A 27,915-nucleotide genomic window follows, 5' to 3' on the forward strand; every position below is an offset into this window, starting at 1 on the left:
ATGTGATCCAAACATCATTTGACGTCTCGCGCCTCCGTCCATAGACTAAAACAAGCGAGGAAAGAGTGGATTTATCTAGAGAGCGGCGAGAACGCGTGAGCGGAAAAACATTTCTCCAGCTGTCCCTCTCAACACCGGGTCGACGAACCAGCGGCGAACAGAACCTGCGACGGTGCGGTGGGCGAAAGGCGCCGGTTTGACTTCTGGTGAGTCAGCTCTATCGAAGTCGACACTGAAATTCTTTAAAAAGTGCTGAATATAGATGTGTTGTTTTGCTGAGTGTGCACGGCCACCGACGCTGCCATGCCGATATTACTGTCGAGTGCGAGCGCGCTTATGTTACCACTTGTCCCGGTGTGCGCGGCTGTCGCTGCCGTTACCGCCGCTGCGCTGCCCCGCTCAGCCGAACTCGTTGCCGTTTAAAGGGCAGCAGGCTGGTAGTGCTGAATCATCACGATTCAGTCGTCATCCAGACCGTACATGCTCTTCCGAGACCGGCTCTGTCGCTCGAGCGGCCACGCCGATCGACCAACCGGAGCTCTCATAATAACACAGACAAAGGGGGAGTACGCTACGTACGTTGTCAAGCTTAAAGAGAGGCCATGTGTTGGAATTAAACACCGTGCAGGGAGTTCGAGAGCACGTCGGCTTTGTAAGCCGGTGTTATGGCTGGGGATTCCCTTCTTTCGTCGCTTGTAATTTGGTAGATATTAGGAAAGGTTAAGGTAGGAAGAGCAGAGGTATCATATGCACGCAAAGTGACAACTTAAGGCAGCAAGTGCCCGGTATAACAACAGATAACCTAACGTTAGCACCCTCGACTGTCCTCTCCTCGGGGTGCTGAAGCGGCAGCGGTGGATACAAACTGGAAGCCCAGCCGCTGTCGCGTCTCAAACAGATCCGTCTGTCGCTTTCTCACAGGTAAGACGGCCAGTCAGCTGTTTATGAAGTAAGCTATTTGTATCACGAACGGTTAAACTGACTCTTGTGGTAACATTTCGTCCTCTCGCTTCTTAGTTGAGGGTGCAACACAGGAATGAAATATTTCACGGGTAAAAGAACAATGAAGAACTCCGGCTGTCACTGTGGTGTGTTGTAACTGTCAAACGTCCGGCGGTTAGCTTCACTGTGTAACCTAGCTGTGGGTGAGACAGCAGCGGTGACTCTGCCGGGGCGACTGTTGTGACATTTGCTTTGTGTCAGACGCTGTTCCTCCGACAGGCCCCTTGGTTCATGCATGTTTTAACATTAGGACGTACATTTCAAGTCTAAGTGACTCATGCTGTCGGTTTAAACAAAGGGAATCAGTCCGTTTCCTGGCGTGCCCGGTTATGCACCGGCTGGGCTCGCGGCAGAGATGCTGATTCATCACAACGTTGATATTTCTCAACGTTCGCGCGAGCAGAGCGGAGGCATGAGGGAGCCATGGCAACATGGCACCGGCGGCAGGCGGGCGGACAAAGGTCTGGCGCGAGGGAAGGAAGAGCTCGGTTTATATTGGGGGTTTGGCTCTGAAATAAATGGGGGCCTATTTATGTCATGTAGTCAATGTTGACGTGTTTGTGGTATAATTAAAGCTCGCGTGGGCTGGGGAATGGGTGTTTTAAATGTCATTAGTGCTAAATATGTCCAATTTTTCTAAGGTTTGGTTCTTCACTGGGCTTCTGTAGTCTACACCCTCAAACTGATATAAAGGGAAATACAGGAAATGTATGCAGACGTGATAAATATGTTTCACATGTACTACTACTCTGGGGTTATTGCTTAAATAAAATATTCCCACATGCCAAAGTAAACTTGTTAAGTGCCTGGATGTCACTTTTTATGAAACCTCAAATAAAAAAATCTGTTAGTGTCAAAAGAGAATTTTTAACAAAAACAAATGACAACTGAAGGGCATAAAATAGTCCCCTTGCAGTTGATGTTGAGCATTGATTGCTCATGAACCCACACAGAGACTTGTGCTAAAAAAAGAAAGCACCTCACTGAACTGAAGTGCTTTGCAACAGAATATCCTCTGATTGATCTCTTGTAGATGGGCCATTATCCGCTGCCTGGTAGCAACCTATGAGCACTGCAACTCTTAAACACTGAGGAGTAATAGGGAAGCTCTGTGGGCTCAAGAAAAACAGAAACTTCACCCCCTAATGACTCCGTATCAGCAGCTTTAGTTAGAGTCAGCACTCTGTGGAGTGTATCAAAAGTATGTAGTAAGCAAGTTGGCAAGTACTGTAATAGAGGGTCATAATGATGAAACAGTTGTATCAGTATTGGAGAGAAGAGCACCCCCCAACCCTCCTTACACACATTTCCCCCCATTTCCTCTTCTCATTGGATGTGTGCACACACACTCACACACCCTCACACGCGCACACACACTCTCACAACCAAGGGGCTAAACTTTTTATACTTGGTATCAGTATTTAATCAGTGCTTGAAGTGCATTTCTCTGTCAAGTACTTTCCCCATCCTTCCCTGGTGTTCACGGTAATTGAACGCTGACCAATGCTTATGTGTGCAACTTTGCTGATGGTGGCGGAGCGGCAAGGCGCGCGGAGCAAGGGGGATGAAGGAAGAGGGAGGAAGAATGAGAGATGGGATTTGCGGAGAGATTGAGAACAAGGACCTTTTTGTCTTCAAGGCATTCCCCTGAAAATGCTGAGGCGAAGCAAATGCGCTCTCGCTTGACAGATGGCGTTTTCACTTGTTACTTACCACAGCTAGTTTCTTTGCCTTGTCGTGTGCATGTGTGTCAGTGTGTGTGTTCATGTGAGAGAAAGTGCAAAGAGAGCAGGGATATAAGACACCTAGAAGAGGCTAAGATCTAGTGCTGTAGGGGCACTGTCTGCATGTGCGTTTCTAGCTGCATTTGCAAAAAAAGATGTAGCAATGGGAAGTGATTTTACTATCAGTTGGTCATTACAACATTCACTTTTGAAAGTTGATAGCTGCACATCTGACCTAAAACTTCTCTCTTTTGGAGGAAGCTTGAAGTATTTGGTTTAACATCAGTGTGTTCTTTGGCGTGTTTATTTTTGTCGTATCCTCTTACATACTTGTTTGATTCTGTGCATTTGCAGGGGTCAAGTTGACGTAACACTGTGTAAAACCTCCGCTCATGTTCAAGGAAGGAAGGATTCAGGATGTTCTGAGATATAAGAAAAGCGTAAAGTCTGCCCAGAGGGAAAAGATGCACTCATCTCAAATCTAAGATCTAAGTTCAGTGGGGTTTTTTGATTACTGGGTTGTTATTTAAGTCATTCTTTAAAAAAAAAAAAACACATTATACCAGGGATGCACACTATCAGATTTTTGCCAATGTCCATTATGCTGATAATTCCAAACTAGGTTTTGCCGATACTGATATATACACCTTTTTATTCTATTGTAAAGAACCCCAAGGAAGTAGACTGTCTGTTAGTTGTTTTACATTTGGGGCTTTATTAAAATATTCAAGGCTCATGCTGGGCCTCCTTGAATGTGTTGCATCCTAGGCAACCACCTATACCTGATGATAAACTTGTGTATTTTGCCAATATTTAAGGACAGTTTATGATATAAACTGCTGAAATGTATGACCAAATGTCTGCTGTAATTTTGGCAGAAATGTTAACATGTACTGATATCAATGATGAACTCTTTAAGCTTATATCTGCTGTTATCATGTCGATAATATCATACATTCCTACATTACACATTACCCATACCACTTGTCAAGGTCACAGGGAGTTGGAAACAGTCCCATCTGTCATTAGGCCAGAGGCCAGGTATAACCTGGATTAGATGCCAATCAATCTCAGATCTGACATATTGAGACAAACAGAATGATTCATAAAAAGATCCCTAAAGAGGAAAGACTGTGCACCCACTGCAGCCAACAGGAGGTGGGAACAAAGCTGCACTTTCAATACCTTATTTTAGGATTTTTTTTTTTTCATTACATTGAAACATTAAAAAAACCCCAGCAAATTAATCCCTTTGAAAAGATATTAATATATCTGACAAACACATACGCTGTAAAGAACAAACATAAATAAATAAATTAATGATAATAACAAAAGATTAAATCTTATACAGCACAAGCATACATGCCTGTATATATACATTAGTTCATATGTGTCCTTACAATAATAAGTGTGAAATATAACATAAATACATACTGAGACTCTGCCAATAAACTTTTTGGAGCCACTTTTGCTGTAAAGGATCTCTTCGGCCTTTGTCATCTGAGGTAGTAATATTCTTTCCCCCAGTGCATGTTTCAAGAAGACTCTTAGTTGTTAATAACAAAAGAAATGTTTGTTCGATAATTAGTATTTCTCTTTAAGCTGTTCAAAGGAAATAAAATTACCATTACTATAGCAATGTTCAAGATATTTTACACCTTTGTCATGTCAGAACTTGAACATTTTATTATCAGAAACCATTGGTATAAGTTTATTTTTCCATAAAGGCATTTTAGGAGAAATGTTGTTTTCACTCCTAGTATTTTATGGATGCCGTATTCGTCCAAGATGAGAGCTGCACTTTCTAACCACTTGTCCTTTATAAAATGGCATCAGACACAAGTTCTTTTCACTTTGCACCAGTAAATAAACAAAAAACAACTAAGGAAGTACAACAATGAACAACGAAAAGAACTTCCATATCTGCTAAGTGAAGCGCAACAGTGTGCAAATGTTGTAGCATCATTTGAGCCGTTGTGAAGAACTTCAGTCCCCCCAACCCTACTATCAATGGGACTGTCTGTACATTTAAAAAATGATTATAACATTACTACATATTTTAACCAGAAATTTAAAGTTAAACCCAGATTTCTGATACAGATTATAATATCTTTTTCTGTAAATAACATTATCATAAATGTGTACGTTGCTTTGTCTATGAAACTGATGATGTTTTCCATGCCAATAAAGCCAATTCAATTGAACCAGGAACCTTCTTGCTGTCAGGCATCAGCTCTATCCACTCTGCAACCATGCAGCCCAAAAGGAGATTACTATCTTTAGTATGTAAGAAATAAGTTTATCTGTTGGTGTGTTGATAGAATAAGCTGCTGCTGATTGAGAAGTTATTTTTATTTTAAACCTTTTCATGTTTATTTTTTATTTTGCACTGAATTTATCTTCAATATCACTGTGGCATTTATCATTAGACTTTTTTTTATTAAATGTGAAAAAGACTTGCCCTAAAGTCCCAGAGTTAAGTGAAAGTGAACTGTAATTCACAGTGAAGAACAGCGTGACATTCCGTGAATCAGAGGCTCAGAGAGTGTACTTCTTTTGCTCTTGAAAGATTAATTTAAAAATTAATTGGCAAATAAAGTTCTTGTTGTCTAAGGGCATGGGTTGGCCTGGTAGACTAAGTGCTCCTTTCCTGCATTGTAGACCCCACTCTCCCCTCCTGTTTCCCTGCTCTATCTGCTGCCTTGTCTCTAGAATCGAGGTTAAAAAAGCCTCAAAATAAATCTTTAAAAAAGATGAATTTTTTCTTTGATGATTAATCTATTAAATAATAAGCATTTAAACTATAGTTTTAAAAGAGGTTTCCCTTCGGATAGATTCACATTGTTGAGAAACTTTAAATTCTACAATTACATTTGAAAGTTACATTAGGTTAAATTGTGGGGATCTGAGCTTGGTGAAAAAGGGATGTGAATTGTGTCTGTTTTTGGAAGTGGTGCATAAAATATTTTCCCTGGTTTTGGATGTAAGTAATACACATAGCAAAATAACATTTCATTAGTTATCTTATAAAATACTGATATTCTTTCTACAAAGGATCTTCTTTTCAAAATACATGGAAAAATGCTAGGATGCATCATTGTTTATTTTTTTCCAACAAACTTGTTATGCCACCCATGGATGTATTAATTGAAGACAAAAAAATCTAAACCTTTTTAAGCTTGGTGAAAAGACACCAAGGTTTGTTTTTTGTTCATTTAACACAAAGGTATTAAGGTGTATTTCCTTCCCGTAACATGTTTATTGAAGTCTGTTAAGCTGTGGGTTAATAATGTTTTGGTTTCCATCTATAGCACTTTATTGTGAATTCTTTCCATTGTATTGATTTTACATCAGTCTCTGATTGCCTCAAAGAAGAGGCTACTCAAAGGCATCACTGATTGCAGGCCTGTAGTACTAGATTGCATTTGGTTGCACAGGTGTTCCCAATATCATGCCTATCTCCTGTGTGTGTTTGCAAGTGTATTGCTTTGTGTATTTGTGTTATACAGACTTTGGTGTTTTTTTGGAGATAATTTCTCTGCAGCGCCTGCGTGTTTACGATCTTGTTTACTTCTGGGATCCATTTCAGAGAAGTCTTGTTATGTTTGCAAATTTCTGAGAAGTAGAAAGAGAGAAGTAAAAGCAGGAATAAACGGCAGCCTCTGAGAGTGGGAGAGAGAGGCAGAGAGGGAGAGGAAAGGAAGCAGTGGGGCAGATCAATAGTTGAGTGTTTTTTCTCCACAGTAATGATGAAATATGGTGTAAGCAGATCTGGTGCATAATCATTGCTGTGCTCCACTGTTTTTCCCTGCTTCCGTGCTGCTTGTCCTTGTGTTACTTTGACTTTGTGTGCGCTGTTAAACGTTCTCTCCCTCCACAAGTGTCTTGACGTCTTATTTACATAACCTCCCCGAGAACCAAAAAATGTATGAAAACAACATAAATCCCATTGCAACACACACCAGAAGTCAAAAAGATTAAGAAATGGAAAACAAGTTTAAGTCTCAAATGAACACTCCTTCCTTGTGTCATGAAGTGGCCGGGGTGTGTTCAAAGACGATCACAAAGGGTTTTTTTCTGTATCAATAACCGCTCTGTGATCAGCACTGTCTGACTCCAGTCTTCATGTTTCCCTCTGAGGACCTTTGGGTTTATTTTGGATCTTTTTTTTTTCTTTTTTAAAGACGGCTCCAGTGAAACCACACATTCCCAAATACATACACGCACTCCTCAACATGGCAGGGATTTTGTTTTGCATGCCGTGTTGAGATTGTGAACCTGCCCGTGGAGATGTAAGGTAACAGGACTATCCGCACCGGAGGTTGTCTACCAGTTGCATCATCTCTCTGCGCCAAATTGCGGCATGTTTTAACTGCAGTGTGACGATCCTAGAACTGTGGTTTGAATTTCTAAACCATTTAAATGAAAAAAGTACACACATTATGGATCGATGCCAAAGGAGCAAAGAGAGGAAACAAGGACGTGTACGAGCTTTAAATGTGGCACTGGCTCCTTGGCCTCACCTGTAGTTTTAAAATATTTCAATGCAACAGCAGACCTTCACTTCAGGGTTCACGCTGAAGTTTGTTTGGAAAATAACTTACATCTTTGAGCTGTATCTGTGTTGTCCTTCAAACCTTACAGTGATCCAGGTTTGAGTAAGGTTTAATTTTTGACCATTTTCTGCACTACGCTTGAATATTATGGCTTTTAGTCCACTGCTTTCTTTTTTTTAGCACAACTTCTTTTCACTCACTTTGTTTGCCTGTTTGAATTGAACCAAGCAACAATCAAAGTCCATCATCTTCTGACAGAAATTCATGTGTCCTGGAACAGACATAATCCCAGTGATGCCATGTGGTTAGTGTTGAACAGTTTCCAGACGAGACTTTCTTTGTCCAGCATCTGAAACATAAATGCCATCATGTATTAGTCCACAAGTGGGAGTCTCAGTTTAGTTGTAAAATATAAATCATAACACAGTGGCTTCACTCCTACTGACTACAGCAGTGTATCAAAACTGTATTGTGATTTGGTAGAAATTAGTTGAACATAGGATGGCCGAAGTACCGTCATGATGTAAACTTAGCAGTGAAAAGTAGGGAAATTTGGGCTGGTGGATCATGTCTTTGTTGTAACAATGCTTCTTATACCGTAGGAAAGCCTGTTTATTTCCCTTTTAAATGGTGCCACATTTGTAAGGAACATGCATTTGTGGGATGAGCAGCAGAGCTGAGTATGTGAGTTGCGCCCATGAAAAATTTGCCAAATCTTCTCTGCCAATGCCAAACAGCTTATTCTGACTGATTCTTGTTTGGTGAATTGGATGATTGAAGTCTAAAGAAACAAGACATATTGATAATTTAACATTTTTTAACAAACAGGAGCCTCCGTAGGGGGTAGAAGAACCATACATAACTGCAACACCCCAGCACCTCCTCCATGCTGGTCACCAGCCTGCTCACACACTGCTGTCGGATGACATCCCGTCTTCAGCCAGCATTTGTCGCAAGTCAACCAATGTGGATGTGTTGGTCACTCTGGCACAAACAGCACGCCCAAGCTGATCCCACAAGTGTTCAATGGGGTTGAGGTCAGGACTGGCCAGTCCATCCCCTCCACTCCCAAATGCTGGAGGTAGTCTCTGATAAACCTCATTCTTTTTTTTTTTTTTTTTGGGGGGGGGGGGTGTCATCTTGGAGGATAAAGTTTGATCCCAGGCTGTGAAGATATGGGATTGCAGCTGGTTGCAGAATCTAATCCTGATATCTTTCTGCATTGAGATTGCCTCCAATAATGACACTTGTTTTTCCAGTGAGGGAGATGCCGCTCCATACTGTCACACTGCCTTTACCAAACATGTTACTCTATTGGTGCAGCAATCAGCATAGCGTTCTCCAAACTTTGACCCTATGATCCAACTACCATAGGCAGAATCTAGATTCATCACTGAACATAACAGGTGCTAATCAGTCAGCATCTGGGGTTACCAGAAGATCAAAACAAGAGTCAACAGTGACAGCAATAAGCTGTTTAGCACAGGCAGAGAAGATTTGGCAAATATTTAATAGGCACAGCTGACATACCCAGGTCTGCTGCTTATCCCACTAATGCGTGTTCCTTACAAATGTGGCGCCATTTAAAAGGTAAACTAGAATGGCTGTCTGAGGTGGCAGACCCATGACTAAGCAGCGCCACCGAGGAACTCACGCTCCCATTGATTACTATGGTGTTCAAAATTTCGAAGTCCGAGAAAAACCAAAAGGGTGTGCGTTATCTTGTACACATACAAACAAACGAACAAACACACAAAGATACGGAACCCTTTACATAACCCCCTACCGATTTCATCGACGTGGGTAATAAACAGGCTTTCCAGCAGTATGAGATTTATTGCCAAGAAGCATTGTTACAACATAAAAATAATCTACCGGAAAAAAAAATCCGTACTTTTTGCTGCAGAGTTTAGATGTGTAAGAAGTACAAAGTCTTGCTTTGTCAAGTCTTTCTTCAATAGGAGAGCTCTCATAAAGATTTTTTTTTAGCTTTTTGCATGGGACAGCTGAAGAGAGACAGAAATTGTGGGAAGAGAGTGTGGCATACAACAAATATGCACCAGGCTTTTGTGACACATAAGCAGATTTTTAGTTAACGTAAAAATGATGATGGATTATTGGCTTTACTTTACAGATATGTGTTTGTAGAAACAAACAGATTATGATCAGAATACTGTCAAAGAAAAAAATGTTAGGTCTGTCTTTTGCAGTCCAGTGTCAAACATCATTTCTCATGTGTACACCAAAGTCTGCTGATATGTTATTGGCACACACAGCTTAGTAAATTTCAAACTTTTTCAAGCAAACCAGGCTTTTTTCAGAATTTCCAATATTTCTGTAGAATAAGGTTGTCTTTACTCCTCCATCCAGATGATTACCTATTAATGTTCAGGTCTAAACTCTCTTGAGGCTGCTCTATTGCTGTCCTTATTTAATCAGCTGTTTTTCTCCCCAAATATGACTACTGCAGCAGAAATGTACTTTGGATTACTGTCATATTAAAACATAAAATGCTCTCTATCAGGAGCTTTACAGAAGGGCTGGCATGATGAATTACAGTGTCATAGCTAAAAGAACACATCTAATGTTGGACTATAAAATTTCTGCACAGATATTTGATAGATGTATTACCATGGGTCAGAAAGAAACTGCTTTCTGTGAACAAATGAAAGGAAAACAAGAGCACAGTAGAACATGCACATGCTATGGTTCTGTATTTGTGTGAGCTCCGATGCCTGTCACACTGTCTTAAATGAGTGACAGCAACTGTGAAACCTTAAAATGGTCAGGAATGTTCCACTGCACAAGGCCACTGCTCTCTGTGACTCCTCAATGAGCCACAAACGGGTTGTCAAAATGAATAACACTTTTTGATGCATGTTTTAACCCCTTAACACCTGAAAACACAAATAATTGCCAGAAAATTCTAGTTTCTTTGGAACTGAAATGGTCATAACTTTCTACTTAAGTTTTTAAAAATCCAAATTTCCATAAAATTTTACAGTTATATTTTTAGTATCTCATTTTATTTATTAGGTGTTTTTGGTAACTGATAATCCACTTGAGGGCATTTTTATCATTTATGAGATTGTATTCATAAGTTTTTTTGAGTAATTTATCGAGCATATTGATTAGATAGAGGTATCATAAAAGTATATATCAAATGTGCGACAACAGGCGTTAAGGGGTTAAAGTGCTGAAGCTTAAAAAAACAAATATTCAGTCAGATTTTTAATTGAAAAGCTGCCGTAAGAGACAGAGTGTTTTGTTCAACTTCACAGGTTGATTCAACTGGCTCACCTGGTCTAAGGCTGGCAACAAATTAAGTAGTTTAAAGCCTGAAGACCCCCCCAACAATCAGCAGGGAGGGGGGTCCTAACCTTGCAAAGCAGATGGATACGCCCATTTCCTTGTTTCTCATTGGGGAGTCCATCTTGCAAAGCTTCCATCTGAACCGTTTGGGCCCGGTTAGAAAGTGACAGGACCAATCAGCGATGAGGGGCAGTACTTTCAGATGCAGCTGAGTCGTTGACGTAAGCAAGCAGCAACAAGACGCCGGTGCAATCATGGCGGAAGAGCTTAGCATGGATGCTGCTAAAGCGCCAGTTTTATCAGAACTTGACGACATTTCTGCGTTAAAAGAAGAAAAAAGAACAGCAGTGACATGTTTTCTTTTCAAAAACGACAAAAGTCGTGTACTGACATGTCTACAGTCACCATTATTCCTCGGTAGCTGCGCACGTGCACCTCGGTCGCAGCTACGTCACGTGTTTTGTTGCTCTGATTGGCCTGTAAAGATGTGACAGACAGAACGTTCATCCAATCACACTCCAAGTTTTTTTCAAAGCCTCTTTCCCTCTCCCAAATGCTTAGTATTGAAGGTTTTCCAGATGGATGTGTGAAACAAATCCATACAAAATCTATACCTATTACAATACCACATTAACACGCATCTGCTTTCTCTGTATCACTGCTCTGTTTTAGCATCAGGGACTCACTCTTAATTGATTGCCCACTGCCACTCTCTCTCTTCTCTCTCTCAATTAAATTCCATTCAGTTTAATTCAGTGAGCTTTACTGGCATGGAAACGCGTTCACATTGCCAAAGCAGGGTACAATAAATCATGGATAATACATTTTATACAATCACACAAAAAATTACAGTGATATAATTTCTATACTTATATGGAGACTAGGTTTAACTTTACAACTTACAGATTGAAACAGAAAGTTCTCACTTTAAGTGTTTAAAGATTTATAGGAAAAATTAGGATAAAATGTACATTTTTAAGTATTTAGAAATTCTATAGGAAAAATGTTACATTTCTATGTACATATTTGTAGACGGTAGACTGGTGGTGTGGTGTTTGAGGCTCCTTTTTGGTCAGCTCACGTAATGTGCTGCAACGTTTACACAGTCACACGTCACCCAGCAGATACAGAAGTTTTTGTTTATTGTTCCTACTGATGAATTCTCTCTCTCCACTCACATATGTTTCGGTTAAAATACGAACGTAAATCTGTTTATTCCTTCATAACTTCGGTACTTTAGGTTCTACTAAACATAGATACAACAGATATTGTGTTCTTTATAGCCTATGGTATGGAAAAACTTTAACAACCCTAGTGTAGACAAGAAATGTCCTAATTCTTTATTATTTTTCCTTGCTTTTGTATTGAAACAAGTACAAATATTTTGTTTTTATAGAATCCTAGTTAAACATTCTTGTAATGTGACAACCTTAAACAGACAGGCCCCTGCTTTTTCATTTCTCGTCTGGTCCAATGACATCTCTGATTATAAATCCTCTTTATTGTGACTCATTATGAGAAGTAAATCCTGCTTTTATTGGAGCTTTTTCTTTATTTCAAACATATCTTTCTCAGTATAATAAACTTAATATGATGTTAGGCCGATCACTGTCACTCCTACAGTTTTCTGTTTATGATATACACACACATTTACACACAAAAGAGAACCAACTTAACCTGCACTACGTGCTCTCTCTCCTCTTAAAAAAAAAAAAGCACTTATGAAAAAAAAGGAGCCAGCGCTCAATCGCCTGACAGTGCACTTTTTCTGCTTGTGTTGGGAAATTTGTCATCACACTCCGACTTACTACCTGGAATGGGAAAAACGTGTCGACGCCAGGACTTTTTCTCGCCTTTAATAACACACTTGCGCAAACACTGCCTCACACACACTTAACCAGCACACACTCAGAGACACACAATCCTTTTCTGAACTGAGAGAAAAGTGTGAAAGTGATCACTCTTCTCTCTCCATATATTATAATATGTATATGAAGGCTCAGGCTCTTGCTCCTGTCGCAGGTCTTTTCTTCCACTTTTCCTCCTGTTTTCCTCATTTCCTCTTCTCCCGTCTCTGTCTGTGTTATCATCCTTATTTCACGCTCTGCATACCTCTCTGTTAATAGCTTCCTGCTTTTTTCTACGCATACACCCTAATCAAACGGGTGTGTTTTCACCCTTCTTCCCCCCACCCGAACCTCCCACCTCTCTCTTTGTTGCCATTATCGCCCATCTGATTCCTAATTCACAATTAGCTTCCACACAGTGCTCATCGTTAATTATTTACAAACTCCCTCATCAACCTTGGCCCACGCCAGATCAATGAGCGCAACACCTTCTATTTTTTTCTTCTTTTACAAAGACAAGATGGACTGAATTTTTGTGTCACCTCTAGGTTTTTTAATCACCCTCCCTTCATTTTCCTCTCTTTATGTCTTTCCGTCCACTCTGCGTCTCACCTCTCATCTGCCGCCCTTATTGTATTCCTTTATTGCTCAGAGAGTTTCCTGAGGGAGGACATGTGGTCAAAGCAGTTGTTGTATTAGGATTACTCCAAAAAAGAGCGCAAACACAAATGAGTTGTGACTTACAATCTATTCTTGATCATTCTCTTTATGCTTGCTTGTTTAAGCTGGCGTACACCCACGCACACACATAGACAAGCCGGCCCCCAGGTCATTTTTGAAGCACTTAATCTGGCTGTTTATTTTCTTCTGCCTGTGTGAGTGTATTTGTGTATCTGAGAGTGTGTCTGTGCTGCAAGCCACCAGCTTTTAAGATGTAAGTCGCTTTCTAAGAAATTCCTCTCTATGCGGCGCGAGTGGCTGGAGCAAAAGGTTTTTTCTCTAACAAGATTAATTAGAGCTCTGTCTGAAGCCAGCTACACACACACAAACACACACAGAGCTCATCTATGGAGTCATTATGGTTACAAAAATCAAGAGAACGTTTTGAGAGGATGGCTTATTGATTTTGGGCTCCGATTTTTCTATCAGTGCCCTGTGGGGGGAGTTAACTGACAGTGAAGCTCAACTGTGCTCTTATTATTATTATTACTGATAATATTTAACATAGAACCAGTGAAATGTTGGTCCCTTCTCTGAGCAAACTTGGCTGGCACATCAAATGAAATTGGGAAACAAAACGGTGCTGACTTCCTTGCTGTGCATAAATGTGCCTTTACGCACTCAGAGAGAGAGATCTCCTTTCATCTTCTGCTCCAATATATATCACTGTTGATCAGAGAGCAGGAGAAAACACACCGTAGACTTTCACGGCGGGAAGATTTTTTTAGAATCAGCATAATAATTCGCAAAATTGCGACGCTCCTGATGTGCATAGAAAGGCTCGACAAAATTCGCCTCCAAATTATTTGCATTTTCATGCCATTTATTCATGTCACCCTTAATTTGTAAAAACCTTGTTTTCAAGCTAATAACACAGCAAAAAACTGGAGTGTTAAATTCTCATTGTTAAATATTTTAGTCCAACACTGTAGAGAGTCAGTTGATCCAAGCCCCGCCTACTGAAATTTCAAATCTGGGGAGCAGAGTTTTCCCATCATGCCTTTGTGCAGGGTGTTTAGATGTGTTTTAGATATTTTAGATGCATTTGGATGTTTTGCTGTGTTTAGATGTCTGTTGTACAGGGATCACTGCTGGGATTCACTTGCACATGTTTCTTGAATTATCTTGGGTTCTTAAGTTTTTGACGTTTAACATTTTTGCACCATGAGTGTAGTTGTCGACCAGGTTGGTCACTTCCTGACTGTGGTGATGGCTTCCTTAAGTTAAGGGAGAGAGTGCAGTCTGTCAACCTGGAGCATGTTACGGCTCCGAGTCTGCCTCATTGATCCATGATTGCCATAAAATACCTCACATTGCTTCAGTTATATAATGTGGTGGCAATCAATGACATCAGGTGGACCTGATTTTCAATATACATTTTTTTGTGAAACTTGCATGTCTTGTTTCTTTTTGTTAGTAGATAATATTCTACACCCACTGGAGTTAATTGTAATACACTCATTAGTGTGATCATCCAAGAGTAACATGTAGTCCTGTAGAGTTGATTTTTTTAACATTGACACTAGTTTAGAGTACTATCAACACCACTTGGTGTTCACCAGTGTAAATTTTTAACACCATACAGTGTTGGAGTAACACTGGTTCAGTGTATAAAAAGTAACACTTTGAATAGTGTTCAGAGTGTGGACACATATAAACACTTTTCTAGTGTTAGATTCAACACTCTCAGTGTTAATCTAACACTGGTGATTTTGCTGTGTACTTTCCCACATAACTGTTTCAAAGTCATGCCATAACAGGACACCAGAAGAGTGAAAACAGCTTTAACATCATGAAAAGCTTTTAGTGTTGTATTTATTCTTTATATCACGCAGAGCCATCCAGTTCCAGTAAAACTGGCGCTATGCAAAAGCTATCTGAGGTAATCACCGCACAGAGTCAGCCATTAGAAACTGCTTTAAATACAACTAAATCCTGGCCGTCGCTACCAGGATTGTTTTGAACAGTGTCCGTCTGACACCAACATTGAAGATTGGAAATTTTTTAGAATAGATTGCCTGATGACAGACCTGGAGTCTGGCGAATTCATCTGCTTTACAAGGATAATGGAGTATGGCATCAGCGGAGGTCCACTTTGCTCCATGAACTGCCATTAGATGTCGCAACTCTTCCGCTGACAAATCTCTGTACGGCTCTGACAGTATAGTCACTCACTCAGTTATACAGTCAGTCACTCAGTGACGTACAGACCCATGTGACCTCGGTAGTTAGCCAAAAACCTATTAAAGATGGTGAAAAAGTGAATCCAGCATAGATAGCTGAAAATTAGTCTACTTTTTTAAAGCAGAAATATAGTCTGTAGGATACTGAGTTGGTGTTACAGGCATTGGAAGTTGACTGAAAAGTATATGTTTGTAATTAAAAGTTGGGGCGCTCTTAGCGTGCTCTCACACTTGGGTGCCCGATCCCAGATCTGAGTCCACTTGAGCACAAAATCTGGTTTTGGTCAGTGTGAATACAAATGTACTACAAACGGTTCTGGCACTCTTCAAATGAGATGTGAATGCAAACGTCCTGTTACGGTACAGAGTCATGTCATCATAAAAGCAACACTTCTTCCCCGGCACGGCAGTTTGTCCACATTTATCTCAATGCACGATGTTAATCATCAGAATCAAGTCAACAAATTTGTTTGTTTGTTGATGACTGAACTTAAGGATGACCGCAAGTTGTAGTCAGTGGGTGAAGTTGGATAACTTTGCTGGCTTAAAACATAAACAGTCATGGCTCATGTCATGACCAAAGTGGCTGCCATGGTAGCTTCTTTTTTTTCCCCTTCTTGATGGGTTTGCAAACCAGCTACATGCGTACTGTCACCTGCTGTATCAGACTGAATACATACACAACAGCAGACACAAACTAGCAATCCTCTCAAACTCAAGCTTAGGCCATGTTCTTTGACAACTGAAATGCCCAAGCGCAGGGAATCTGAGCAGGCAACTAAAGATTTGAGAGCAAGTAGACATTGTGAGCACAGAAAAAGAGGCAGTTTTGAGCACAAAGACAGATTTAAATGGGAAGTTTGAAGAAAAATCTGAGCCCAATATAATGAGCCATGCCAAGCTTAAAATTCTTAAGTTGAATGAAACTTAAGTTTTGCAATAAAAATGACCCCATACTTCTCATGCGTCATAACATAAAGAGAAAGGCAGCATGCTGTATGTCTTGTACAGTTCCTGAGCTCTTAAATCTGTCTCTATGCAGGCCTTGCTTTGTTCAGGTGGACAGGTTGTGAAGCTCCTCATTTAGTATGTGTGTTCATGAGAGAGAGCGAGAGAGAGAGATGGTCAGCAGTAGTTTCATTGCACTGGATCAGCTTCAGAACTTTTCTAATTGGAGGTTTTAGTCGTGGTCGTTGCTGAGTTCAGGGTTTTTTCTACCTCCAATCCCCCCTCCATCCATTCCTCCCCCCTGGTGCTCTCTCTCTCCCCCTCCCTCCCTCATGCACACCCCCCAGCACCCAACAGCTAAGCTCTTACAAATGTGTTGAGGATGCATTTTCATCCAAACGCTTTCCCACCCCCTCTTCTTCTTCTCCCCTCCACCGTCCTGTTCCTCCCTCCATCCCCACCTCTGTCCCCCTCTCCTCCCCTTCCTCCTCCTCCTCCCCCCGACTCACTTGCCTCCCTCTTTTTCTTCTCTTCTTCCTCCCTTGTCATTTGCACCCCCCCCTTCTCTCACCACCCCCCTGCCCCGTCCTCCCTCCATACTCAGCGTTTTTCGTGGTTGTGGGTGTGATGTCTCCGCTGTAACGCTAATCAGCTCTGGAGACGTCAGCATTCTTTCAGTCCTCCACTTCACACCCCCCTTCCCCCTCTTCTCCTCCTTTCTTACCTTTTCTGTCTTCACCTTGCTATCTCACTAACTCCTCATCCTCTTTTCTCCACACTGTCTTATCTTTTCTTCTCCTCTACCTGTATTTCACTCATCTCCTCCATTTCTCACCTCCTCCATCCCCGTCCCCCATGTCCCACCTCTGTTTGTGTATGTGTGTTGTGTCTTCACTGTAACCGTAAGCAGCTCTGCTCTTGAGTTGTCAGCATTCTTTTGGTTGCTCCATAAAAATAGAGCCTGCCGCAGCAAAAAGCTGTCTGTTGTAGCAACAGTGACTGTGGCATTGACCACACTGCAGCGACCACCCCCAAAGCGTTGTGGGAAGGACACCTCTGGCATTTTGTGTTGTTGTGGGTGCATGTGTGTGTGAACGCCCCAAGATGAATGGCAATGCCTTTGCTCAGCAGATGATCTTTAACCTGAGTGACTTACACACAGTCTGAGAGCTCACAGGACGCACACACTTAACGCACAGACTTGTTCACTGTAGTATGATTCTGTAGTCTAGGTCAAGCTTTTTGTTTTTTAACCTTCATGAAATTAAAGTGCCGTCTAGCTCTTAAAGTCTAAACTCCTTACAGCAGAGTTACTGCTCTGCCTGTAACTCTCCTGATAGGATGGAAGATAAACGGTTGAATCTTAAAGATCTAGAAGACCGACAGACAATTAAATGGCTGCAAATATTCAAATAATTATTGGAAACATTTTTAGCAAAAAAAAGTCATGCTGGATTCTAGTTTTCTATCTATCTAAGGTTGTGGGTTCGATCCCCAGCTCCTCCAGTCATAAGTCGGTGGGTCCTTGAGCAAGACACTTTACCCCAATATGCTCCCAGGTCAATGACATATAAGGATTCATTCATTTGCTTTAGTACTGCCTGACATTTGCAACACATTTCAAATTAAACAGGCAAATACTTTGACATGTGTTTAATACCATCATACCCTTATAAGGTATTACCACCAGGTGTTTAAAGAATCACATTAAACAGGCACTTGTTGGCATGCACATGCAAGCACAGCGATCAGAGCATCAGTGTGTCATTAAACCGTTTTTAAAAATAATATTTATAAGGCAAGGTTTGCAGTGGTGCTGGAAGTGATTTATATTTGAAGAACTGTTCTCACACTCAAGTAAACTGAGCGACAGCAGGACAGAGGAGGAAACAAAGTTCCTTTCTTTTTCCTCTCCTATGGCCCACCCATGCTCTCTTTTCCTCTCTCTTCCCTCCCCTCTCCTCTGATTTAATATGAGATGACAATCAACTATTATCACATGGGATCTGGGAATGTGAAGTAATCTTCTGTCACAATCACAATTAGATTATTTGGAAAATAATCTAATTGTGATTTTTTTCCCCAATATTGCAATTGAGATTTGATATGCGATTATTCCTTAACTTTGTTTTATTCCTAAACAATCTTTTAAAAGTGTCTAATTCTGACAATTTTGACTTGTATTGCAAACTGGATATGAATTATTGCATCGAAAGGGTTTTTGTCATTCTTTTATTTATTAAGAAACAAGTACAAAAATGAAGAAGGTAAAAAAAATTGTCGACTATTCTAAAAAAAATGGCACCTGAATGATTGCATGATATGGCATGCATAACATCTCTAGTGCAAAAATAAATAAATAAATAAACTGATATTTTGACATAAATTTCAGGTCAAAGAAAAATTGCACCTTTTGTGATTTGAAATTTGCAGCAGGCCATATTGCAATTCAGTCTAATTTTCGATTAATTGCCCAGCCCTACTTTAAAACACAGGAAATGGTGCTGTGAGTAGAAATGTACACTCACCAGCCTCTTCATGATGGTAGAAAGCAATACTGTGACTATATTTTTAATACCCCTGGATACGGTATTACTGTATTACTGCCCATTCCTAGTGGATACTTCGAATGCTATGGCAAAATAAAATTTTGCTGTTTTACCTTGGTTGTACCATCTGATATGGAAAGTTAACCAGCTCACCTTAGTATAATTGTAATTAATCCAAAGTCTTTTAATATGTGGCACCTCCATTACCTTATTAGAAATAAAGTAAATATTTTTATTATTATTTATTTATTATTATTTATTATTTATTTCATATTATGACACATTTTACATTTTCACCACCTGACATTTGCAACTCATTTCAAATAAACAGTCAAATACTTAGACACATTGTTACTTTTGCTGTTGTTTTAAAGTGAAAAAATATAATTTTTGAATTAAATCAAAAGTTTAATGGTAAAGTGTAGTTATAGCAGTTTTTCATTGGTTGTACCACCTGACTGTGAAAGTGTACCTGTCCACCTATGACTGAAGACAAATGTTTTTATCTTTACTTGAAAAGGATTTCACTCTTCCATGAGTGTCAGCTGGAGTCAAATAAATGTCCAATTATGCTACAGTCTGTTATTATCCTTTATTTTAAAATAAATTACGCAATTACAGTTGGACAATCCTGACATTTGAATTCTGGGGAAAAAAATTTTCAGTGATCTTACTAACTTTCAAATGATACATTTTAAATCATATTTGCTTATTTTAAAGGTTCAACCATAAAATCATGCCAGAGTATTCTAATTTGAATTTCTCACAAATAAAATGTCATTTTTAATAATGTCAGTAACTGTTCATTTACTCGAAAGGCTGCGCAGCAAATTCCCAGAGTGAAAAATTGGGAGTTAAACAAAAAAGTGTGAAACAGTTAGATTTTCAGAGTACATTCACGCACTTAGACTCCAGCTAGTGTTTAGTGATAACCCTGTGCAGTGTTAAAAAAAAAAAAAAAAAAAAAAAAGTAGTTTATTCACACAGTGTTGAGAGCAGTGAATTAACACTGTTACTGAGTTCATTCCCAACAGCCTTGTTGCAACGCCTCGACTGCCACTTCAAATCTGGGGAGCGAAGTTTTCCCATCATGCATTGTGTGTTTAGATGTATTTTAGATGTTTTTAGATGTATTTATATGTGTTTGGATGTGTTTAGATGTTACTTGTTGTACAGTTATCACTGCTTAAATTTATTTGCTCATGTTTCTGGTGGATTATTGTTGATTTTGATGGAAGACACATCTGCACCATGAGTGACATTGTCCATTGAGTTATACACTTCCCACATGTGGCAAAGTCTTTCCCTTTGCAATGGATGATTAGCTATCTATCGCCTTACTCCATCCTGACTAGAGCAAGCCAGCTTAGCCACAATGACCAATGGGGATTGGCAGGGTTTTATGGCATGGTGGAGCTTCATCTGCTGGTGTTAAAAGTGGTCTAAAAGATAACCTCCATGCATGAAAATATATAGCACTATAAAGTCTTAAACAGTACACCTAAGTTAAATTCAAGATGGGAGTTAATTTTACCCTTAGTGAGAGTAGTATTTTGACTCCCGTAAGAGTTTATTTTAACTCCTGATAAGAGTTCAATCTGTTTTGTGAATGAACCAAGGGTTTAGATATGTTGTAGTCGTTGCTATTGTCCCTATCCTGTTGCTCTCTTAAAGTCATTCCAGAGTTCCAACAAACGACTTCTTCTGGGCTTTGTTTGGCCTTAATCTGGTGGAAAAGTTGCAGAGAGAAAGGAAATGTAGGGAGAGAAGAAGGGGGGATGACATGAAACAAGCAGCATCAGGATCAGGAGCTGAACATACAACCACTGTGACAAGAGCTGTAGTCTGTACTTGGGTTTCCACCAAGTCAGCCAAACTACAGCCCCAAAAGGTTACTTCTCTTGCTGAGTGAGAAACAAACTGTTCTTTGAGTCAGCAGTTAGATGTATTCACTTGCCAGCACTGATTTGACATAACAGATTAATACACATCTGGTGCGTGACACATTGTTTACTGACGGACCGATAACCAACATCTGCCAATAGGGCCAAGAACAGCCGATACATCTGTGCATCCCTGCTTAGGATCACACATCAAATTAAAGGTTAAATCAAGCAATTTAACAATACCACAATGTGATTTATGTAATTATGTAACAATTTTAATTTTTTTATTAAGAAAATCAAGAACCAGTCCTGAATTGATGAAACATCAGCAGATTTGAGCTCTTTAAATGACATTATGCTCTTCTCAGACAGCTGATAACATAGGAAATCGGCTAATAATGAACAGGACCCTTCTTAACTTTAACTTAACTGTAAATTTGGCCTGGTGGTTCGTAACACAGTGACCTGTCATACAACAAGCCAGATTCTTTTATCTCTGTACGTCGACTTTAGATAAATGGATACTTTGCCTCCTTTATTGCTGTGGAGTCATACATAATAGAAAAGTTATTTTAAGCCAAAGCGATTCTTTAATTTTAACTTGAATGTGTCATTTAGTAAGATAAGCTCCTGAATGGCTTCATCATTTCTGCACGTTTTTGTATTGTGATTTATATTTTAATCACAGTTTTTTAATCACAAGCAAGCATATTTACAAAGCAGCGTAGTTAAATGATTATTTCAGCTTTTTAAGTCGATAAAATATCTCTAAGACAATTAAAAGCTGAAAGAAGCTGTATTGTATGGATGAAGAGTGCTGTCCGTGCAGCTGTTGTTGTTTGTAGACACTAAAAAAGATTAATAACATTTTAATTATGCTTCTTCAATTGCAAACCTCTGAGCCTTCAGTACAGTGTTCTCAGTTTCTGTATATCAAGCATAGTTAAGCACTTTAAACAGAACACCATTTGCATGTTTGTGTATTTGCAGCCAAGCGTTTTACGTGTGTGTTTTATTGTGCCCCACTGGCATGGCGGCAGGGGAATGTGTATGTGCTGCCAGCATGTTTTTTGTTTGTATGTAGATGGATTTAAGGAGGGGGGTTGGGGGGGTGTTGGGGCACGGGGGAAATAAACCAGTGCCTGGCAGGAAAACAGCCCTCTTTTTGCCCCCGATGTTTTCTCTCTCCTCATCAGCCCCACCCCCCCACCCCTCTCAGTCTTCATGTCTTTGATCCATCTATTGTGTGATGTTGCTCCTCCAGCTGTGGGAGGCTGCATCCCAACAAAATGCAAGATTGCAGATGTACAGAAGCCCTGCAAAGAAGAAATTATATATGACCAGCCCTAGCTGATGGTAGGGTACTCCAGTGAAGCCCATTCCTCAAATTCCTCATCATTTTTAGAATTTTTGGTTTATTTTCAAGTTGCTGTACATTTCATGTTTGACATATGCATGCATGATTGTAGTTTTTTTTCTTTGATCTACTTCTATTTATAACTGCTGGATTTGTGGTAGTACTCACACAAACACTCACGCATCCTTACAGACAGACAGGCAGAGGTGCATTGTGGGGGTGGCTTGCTGGCTTGTTCAACCTCAGGCCTTCTGAAGGAAAAATTAAAAATGAAACACGAGGAGCCCTTGAGGCACTAAAATGTCATCACTTCACCAAATGAGACACTTGAAATGACACAACTTGTGAATGACAGAAGAAATATAACTCAGGTCTAACTGTGCTGCTTGCTTTAAAAAAAAAACAAAACATCACAGCTTAAATGCATGAAGAAAGAAGAAAGAATGTGTTTAATCAGAAAATTACTTGAGCTAAATTTTAGATTCAGCAGTATCAGGTGTGCCGGTTGAGTTCAAAAGAAAGTGTTTAAATGCTTTAAGGACTTAATTTTCCTGTCTGTTAGACAGCCAATCACACAAAGGCATGCTCTTTAGTTGAACCCCATGTGCCCCGCAGGCTTTTCTCTGTCCACAGCCGTACCACAGGCAAACTGTCACCTTTAAGGAAAGGAGGAAGAGGATTGTTAGGGGTGTAAAATCAGGGGGGGGGTAAAAAGTGACAGAGCAGAGCAGAAATTTGCGCGGCAGGGAGGAGAGATAGAGGGGAGGGAGGAGAGAGTGAAATCAGGAATCTGCTGAGTCATCATGACTGGTCTCATGATGATCGCTCAGCAGCAGCAACAATAGCTGCACTTTATCGAACACATGCACACACACACACCCACACACCCACACCCACACACTTACACACACAGACACACAGGTCTAAGAGATGAGAGGCAGACCACGGACCACACAAAGCGCCTCATTGAGAGCTTGTAGAGATGCTCATCTGTGGAGCTGTGCGCTCTAAGGTCTGATCTCATCTTCTGCACTTCCAGGCTCCCTCTTTGTTGACTCCTGATTCACACTGTTTGTGTCCGTCCTTTTGTCTCCTTTCCACTTCATAGAAATTGATTTATTTGGTTTGCCCCCATTTCAGTTCCTAGTAGTTGCATGCTTACATTTGCCTACTTTCCCTTCGTCCCTACCCTAGATAAGGGGTTTTCTGTGTTTATTTGTGTGTTCAGGCTCTAACTGTTGGTTTTCCCCTGGAGCCCTTCCCACAAATTTTACCACTTCCTCTTTTAATATGCTAATTTCACTCCTATTGGCCTGAAACCAACCAATAACAGTTCAACAACACAAAGGTGGTGGGCAATGACAGTGCAACCAACAGGAAACAGGAAGTCAGGGAAATTCTAAGAAAAGTTTCTTTTGTCACTTTCACTCACACAATGTGGTACATTGTACTATAACACGCTCACACAAAAGCAGGTTTTCATTCTCTATTTCCTCTGGCCCAGGTGGGTAAATCAAAAAACTAATTTCTCCTCTTCAAAATAATGATAAAACTTTGAATTGGTTACACAGAAGCTTTATTAAATTATGTGTCTGTTTATGCTCTCTTCTCTCTGTAGGTCTGTTCAGAAGAGCAAGGCTCTTGTGGTATGACGACGACTAACAAAGGAAATAAAGCCTTGAAGGTAAGAGATTGCACATCTGAAGCTGTTTCAGAATAAGCTCACAAAGTAGATGGATTGGCCAGATTGCATGTCTGTCATCAGGCCGATCCATCTTGCAAAGCTCCAATCTGAAATGATTGTACCAGGTCTGAGATCAGACCAGACCAATCAGCTTCATTTGAGGAGCGAGACAGTAGCTATGGCCAGGGTTCAGTTGTTCTGCAAGCCGGTAGCAACGACTGCAGCTGGTGTAGTGATTAGCTTAAATGTAGCTAAAGTATGGCTGCAGTTTCACTAGATCTGGACATTTCTTTATCTGAAGTGGAGCTTTTCTTGGCAGAGAAGAAATTTTTGCTCATTTCCCAACCAGTCCTGGCATGAGTTTGATCCGCCAACTAGCTCTACTGTTGGAAAATTACTGTTTCTCAGTGAAAAACAACAGCAGACAAAGACAAGGACAAGACAGAAGTAGTGTGGACATTATTCAGCAGGCGCTTCACTGACAGTACATCCATCGGATGAATTTAAGCATTCAAAACAACACCACATGAACATAAATGTCACTGCAAATTGGATATATACATATCCTATTCATATAACATACCATATGTGTTTTTGAAAACACAGGATTTAAACACCTGTTTAAGTTATGTGAGCCAAAATAAAGAAATTCATATCGCCGGCTTTCAAAAAAAAATATGCTTCAGCCCTTTATGAACTTCCCTTGACTTGGCATCTGTTTTTTATAGCACAGGTGCACTGGTTTTGTGACTCAAATTACCAGTAATCCTAAATGCGGTACCTTTGAATGTTGGCCTCGGGGAAGAGGTAGAGAGGGACTCCTTCACGTCTGCAGAATCCTCAGACTCCAGAGACTCTAACGTCCTTATCAGCTCAGATGAGCTGTAAAAAGTAGACCCAAACTTTGTAGTAGGTCCCATCAATTAAAAAAGTAATCCAGATCCAGATCCATTCAATTACCGTACCAAAAACATAGCGAACTGTGACTTAAAAACCGCGGTATGCACCAAACTGAAATGGATATATCAAAAGTCTGTCTGTTGTGTCAGATTAGTTTCAAAGATATCCTGCTCAAATTTTAGACACATTCTGGACGGCCTTCCTCTGAATTATCCCGAAGTTGTGATCCACACCGGTCTCACAACAGGAAGATTCCCTGATGGACTGATGGGGAGGATGTGATATAAAAAGGACACTGTGGCCATATGCCAAGTGGCAGGAGAAGCAGCAAAGTCTGACACAATAAAGAAGTTTACTGCCTTTATATCAGTAGCTGGGTTTCCATTACACTTGGAAATGCGCAAAATCTAAATAGCGCAATAAAAAACTGGTAATGGAAACACCTGAATTTCGAAAAACAACTAAAATATCGCTAAAAAGCTTTTACGCTTTCCTAAGGAGGTTATTTTCAAGCGTTTCGATATAGAAATATATCCCAAAAGTGTAATGGAAACACTTTTTCAGCATTTACAAGTCACAGGACGTGACGTATGGTGTCACATGACAAGTCACTCTGAGACAACATGGCACGGTTCGTGTGGACAGAAGAGGAGAAGAGACTTTTCTTAACATCATACTTATATCCTTATGCGTGGCTTTTGCCATACATACGGACTTTACCTCTGAACTATCATCCGTTGCCTTTGTCTTTTGTTCAAAATTATCAAGGCAACCGCCATAGATATAACCAAAACCGTACCAACACGCAACAGGTTTTGAGTGTCAGGCTTCCCTGCAGTGGATTCACGCGAGATGAGATTTTACGAGAATTGCAAGGCCTATGCTCAAAACTCCCTTCAACGGAAACGCATTCGAAGCGCAATTGTACTTAATCAAATTTTAAGAAATATCGCTTTTATTTTGCGAAAAACTGTAATGGAAACCCAGCTAGAGTCAATATGTGGAGAAAAAGATGTTGGAGTATATAAAAGAGCGTAAAATTTCTTGTGTGAACAAAATTTACACTGAACATTCACCATCCCTCACTCACGGCAGTGAATTTTCCTGACTTGAACCCACCGTGTTCAAACATTAGCTCACACTGACCTCTAGCAGCATTGTTATTCAGAGGCTGGAAGGAAAAGTTTGAGGCTCAGTCAGCATGGATGATTTTGCTATTTGCACTAACACACAAATCCAAATTTTCAGTGAAATTTTCATGACTTTTGTGTCCGTATGAATAAAGGATAGCCCTGAATTCTCTGTAGCTGCTATTCTGTGTTTACCTCATTTCTCTCCTCTTCACTTCTCCTCTTGTTTCTCTGCAGGTGAAGCGAGAGCCGGGGGAGAATGGCACCAGCCTCACAGATGAGGAGCTGGTCACAATGTCAGTGCGGGAGCTGAACCAGCACCTCAGAGGGCTCTCCAAAGAAGAGATCCTCCAACTGAAACAGCGGCGACGCACCCTGAAGAACCGGGGCTACGCGGCTAGCTGCCGTGTGAAGCGAGTAACCCAGAAGGAGGAGCTGGAGAAGCAAAAGGCCCAGCTTCAGCAGGAAGTGGACAAACTGGCCAATGAAAATGCTTCGATGCGCGTTGAGCTGGACGCTCTTAGGTCTAAGTACGAGGCGCTTCAGACCTTCGCAAGGACTGTGGCACGAAGCCCCACTGTCGGGGTCGGGGTCAGAGGGGGAGGGGTTGGAGGAGGGGGCGGGGTGCCGTCGTCCGTCATTGGTCCTCTCATACCAGGGAAGGTGGCAACGGCGACAAGCGTGATCACGATAGTGAAGTCAAAGACAGATGCACGGTCTTGAGGGAGGGAAAGATGGAGGTGGAAAGATGGAGTAATTCCTCTTCTCTGCTGGTTACTTCTCCTTCAAATGCACTGAACCAAACAGCTGAGCAGCCATCTTAGCAGTCTTCTTCACCTGTTACAGATAGGGTTTATCATGACCAGAATTTTGACCTCTGATCAAATCAAACAAGATTAAAACCTGTTTTGATACCACAGCAAAAATAGAAGTTTCACTCGCCCAATACTGGGTTATTATTTTTTGTTTATAATTATTAAGAAATCTGAAGCAAAATGCTACATGTGCTCTAATTCAGTGGTTCTCAACTGGTTGGGCATCAGGACCCACCACCACCTCTTTATTAGAAATCACAACCCAAATTTTAAAAATTTTAAAACACTCAAATTTATTTAAATTTGCAACAGAAATGTTGCAGTCTGGAATTTGGATGAAATAAAACATGACTAAGCTAACAGGAAAAAACAAACATGTTTGAAAAGCACATAGTTACAAAAGTGCATGGATGCTCAAGAAATAACTTCCTTATCTTGCAGAAATCAGCTTTGTTATGTTGAGACTATTGAGTACTGAAACTTGCCAAATTATTTGTACAATTTAATCCACATGCAGGACTTGCAATTTTTGAGCAATCCATTCCTCCCCTAAACATCTGCCTGTTGAAAGTGATGTAGTTTTTTAAGCTTTAGCACTTGTTGGTGCTGTTGTTCATTTAAAATGTGGTATTTAAAAGTATTTAAGGTGTAGAAATAATTTGAAACCTTAGTAACAGATCAGTGCAGCTGGAGGAGAGGATGGAAGCAGAGGAAGATGAGATAATACCGATGCAAGCCTATTGTCAGAATGTGGTCATTTAGCACAGGACAGATAAACAGATACACACAGAGTTCCTCTGCTCACTGAAAACCTGCAGGAGTCAAATGTTAAAGAAATGTCCAAGCTAAGGGAATTAAAACTTAATAATGTGAATATCCAAAATACTTTGGAATATTCTTGTAATTTTGTTGTGTTGAGCCAAGTGCAAAGTTTAACAGCCGGTAGACCTGGATATCAGTAAGTGCGGAATAATCGTGTTACACACAATAGATCTGAACCAAGCTGGAGCACATTTAAACTGTGTAAATGAACAAAATATGTCAATAGAATCAGAAAGGTGTTAATAGTTTAGTACTTGCAGTGAAGATTAGATCAGTTTTGTGTCCCAAACTTCTAAAACAAACATACATTTTCCCATGACCAGCTGATATCAGTGGCTGCAGAAAAGTCCCATCATGCTCCATCTAGCCAAGAATTTTCAGAATTTATGGAACGAAAATATATATTACACAATGGTGGTATCTGTATTTCTACTGTTTTGTACTGTGTTGTCATTCACATGAGGTCCAAAGTGTACTCTC

General features: G+C 40.3%; 1 protein-coding gene across 3 annotated transcripts; it reads left to right on the forward strand.

Annotated features, from left to right (window-relative positions):
• mafgb (v-maf avian musculoaponeurotic fibrosarcoma oncogene homolog Gb) lies at window positions 1-27,900 on the forward strand. 3 transcript variants are annotated; one of them, XM_041785911.1, is made up of 3 exons: window positions 1-206; window positions 23,703-23,768; window positions 26,036-27,900. In XM_041785911.1, the coding sequence occupies exons 2-3, from the start codon at window positions 23,733-23,735 to the stop codon at window positions 26,519-26,521; spliced, it is 522 nt and encodes a 173-aa protein (XP_041641845.1). In that variant the 5' UTR covers window positions 1-206; window positions 23,703-23,732; the 3' UTR covers window positions 26,522-27,900. The 3 variants fall into 3 exon arrangements, with proteins under 3 accessions (XP_041641845.1, XP_041641846.1, XP_041641847.1); XM_041785912.1 differs by lacking the exon at window positions 1-206 and adding an exon at window positions 582-921; XM_041785913.1 differs by lacking the exon at window positions 1-206 and adding an exon at window positions 23,543-23,588.
• The last annotated feature ends 15 nt before the right edge of the window (window positions 27,901-27,915 follow it).

Source organism: Cheilinus undulatus, linkage group 4 (genome assembly GCF_018320785.1).
Source record: "Cheilinus undulatus linkage group 4, ASM1832078v1, whole genome shotgun sequence".
NCBI lineage: Eukaryota > Metazoa > Chordata > Actinopteri > Labriformes > Labridae > Cheilinus > Cheilinus undulatus.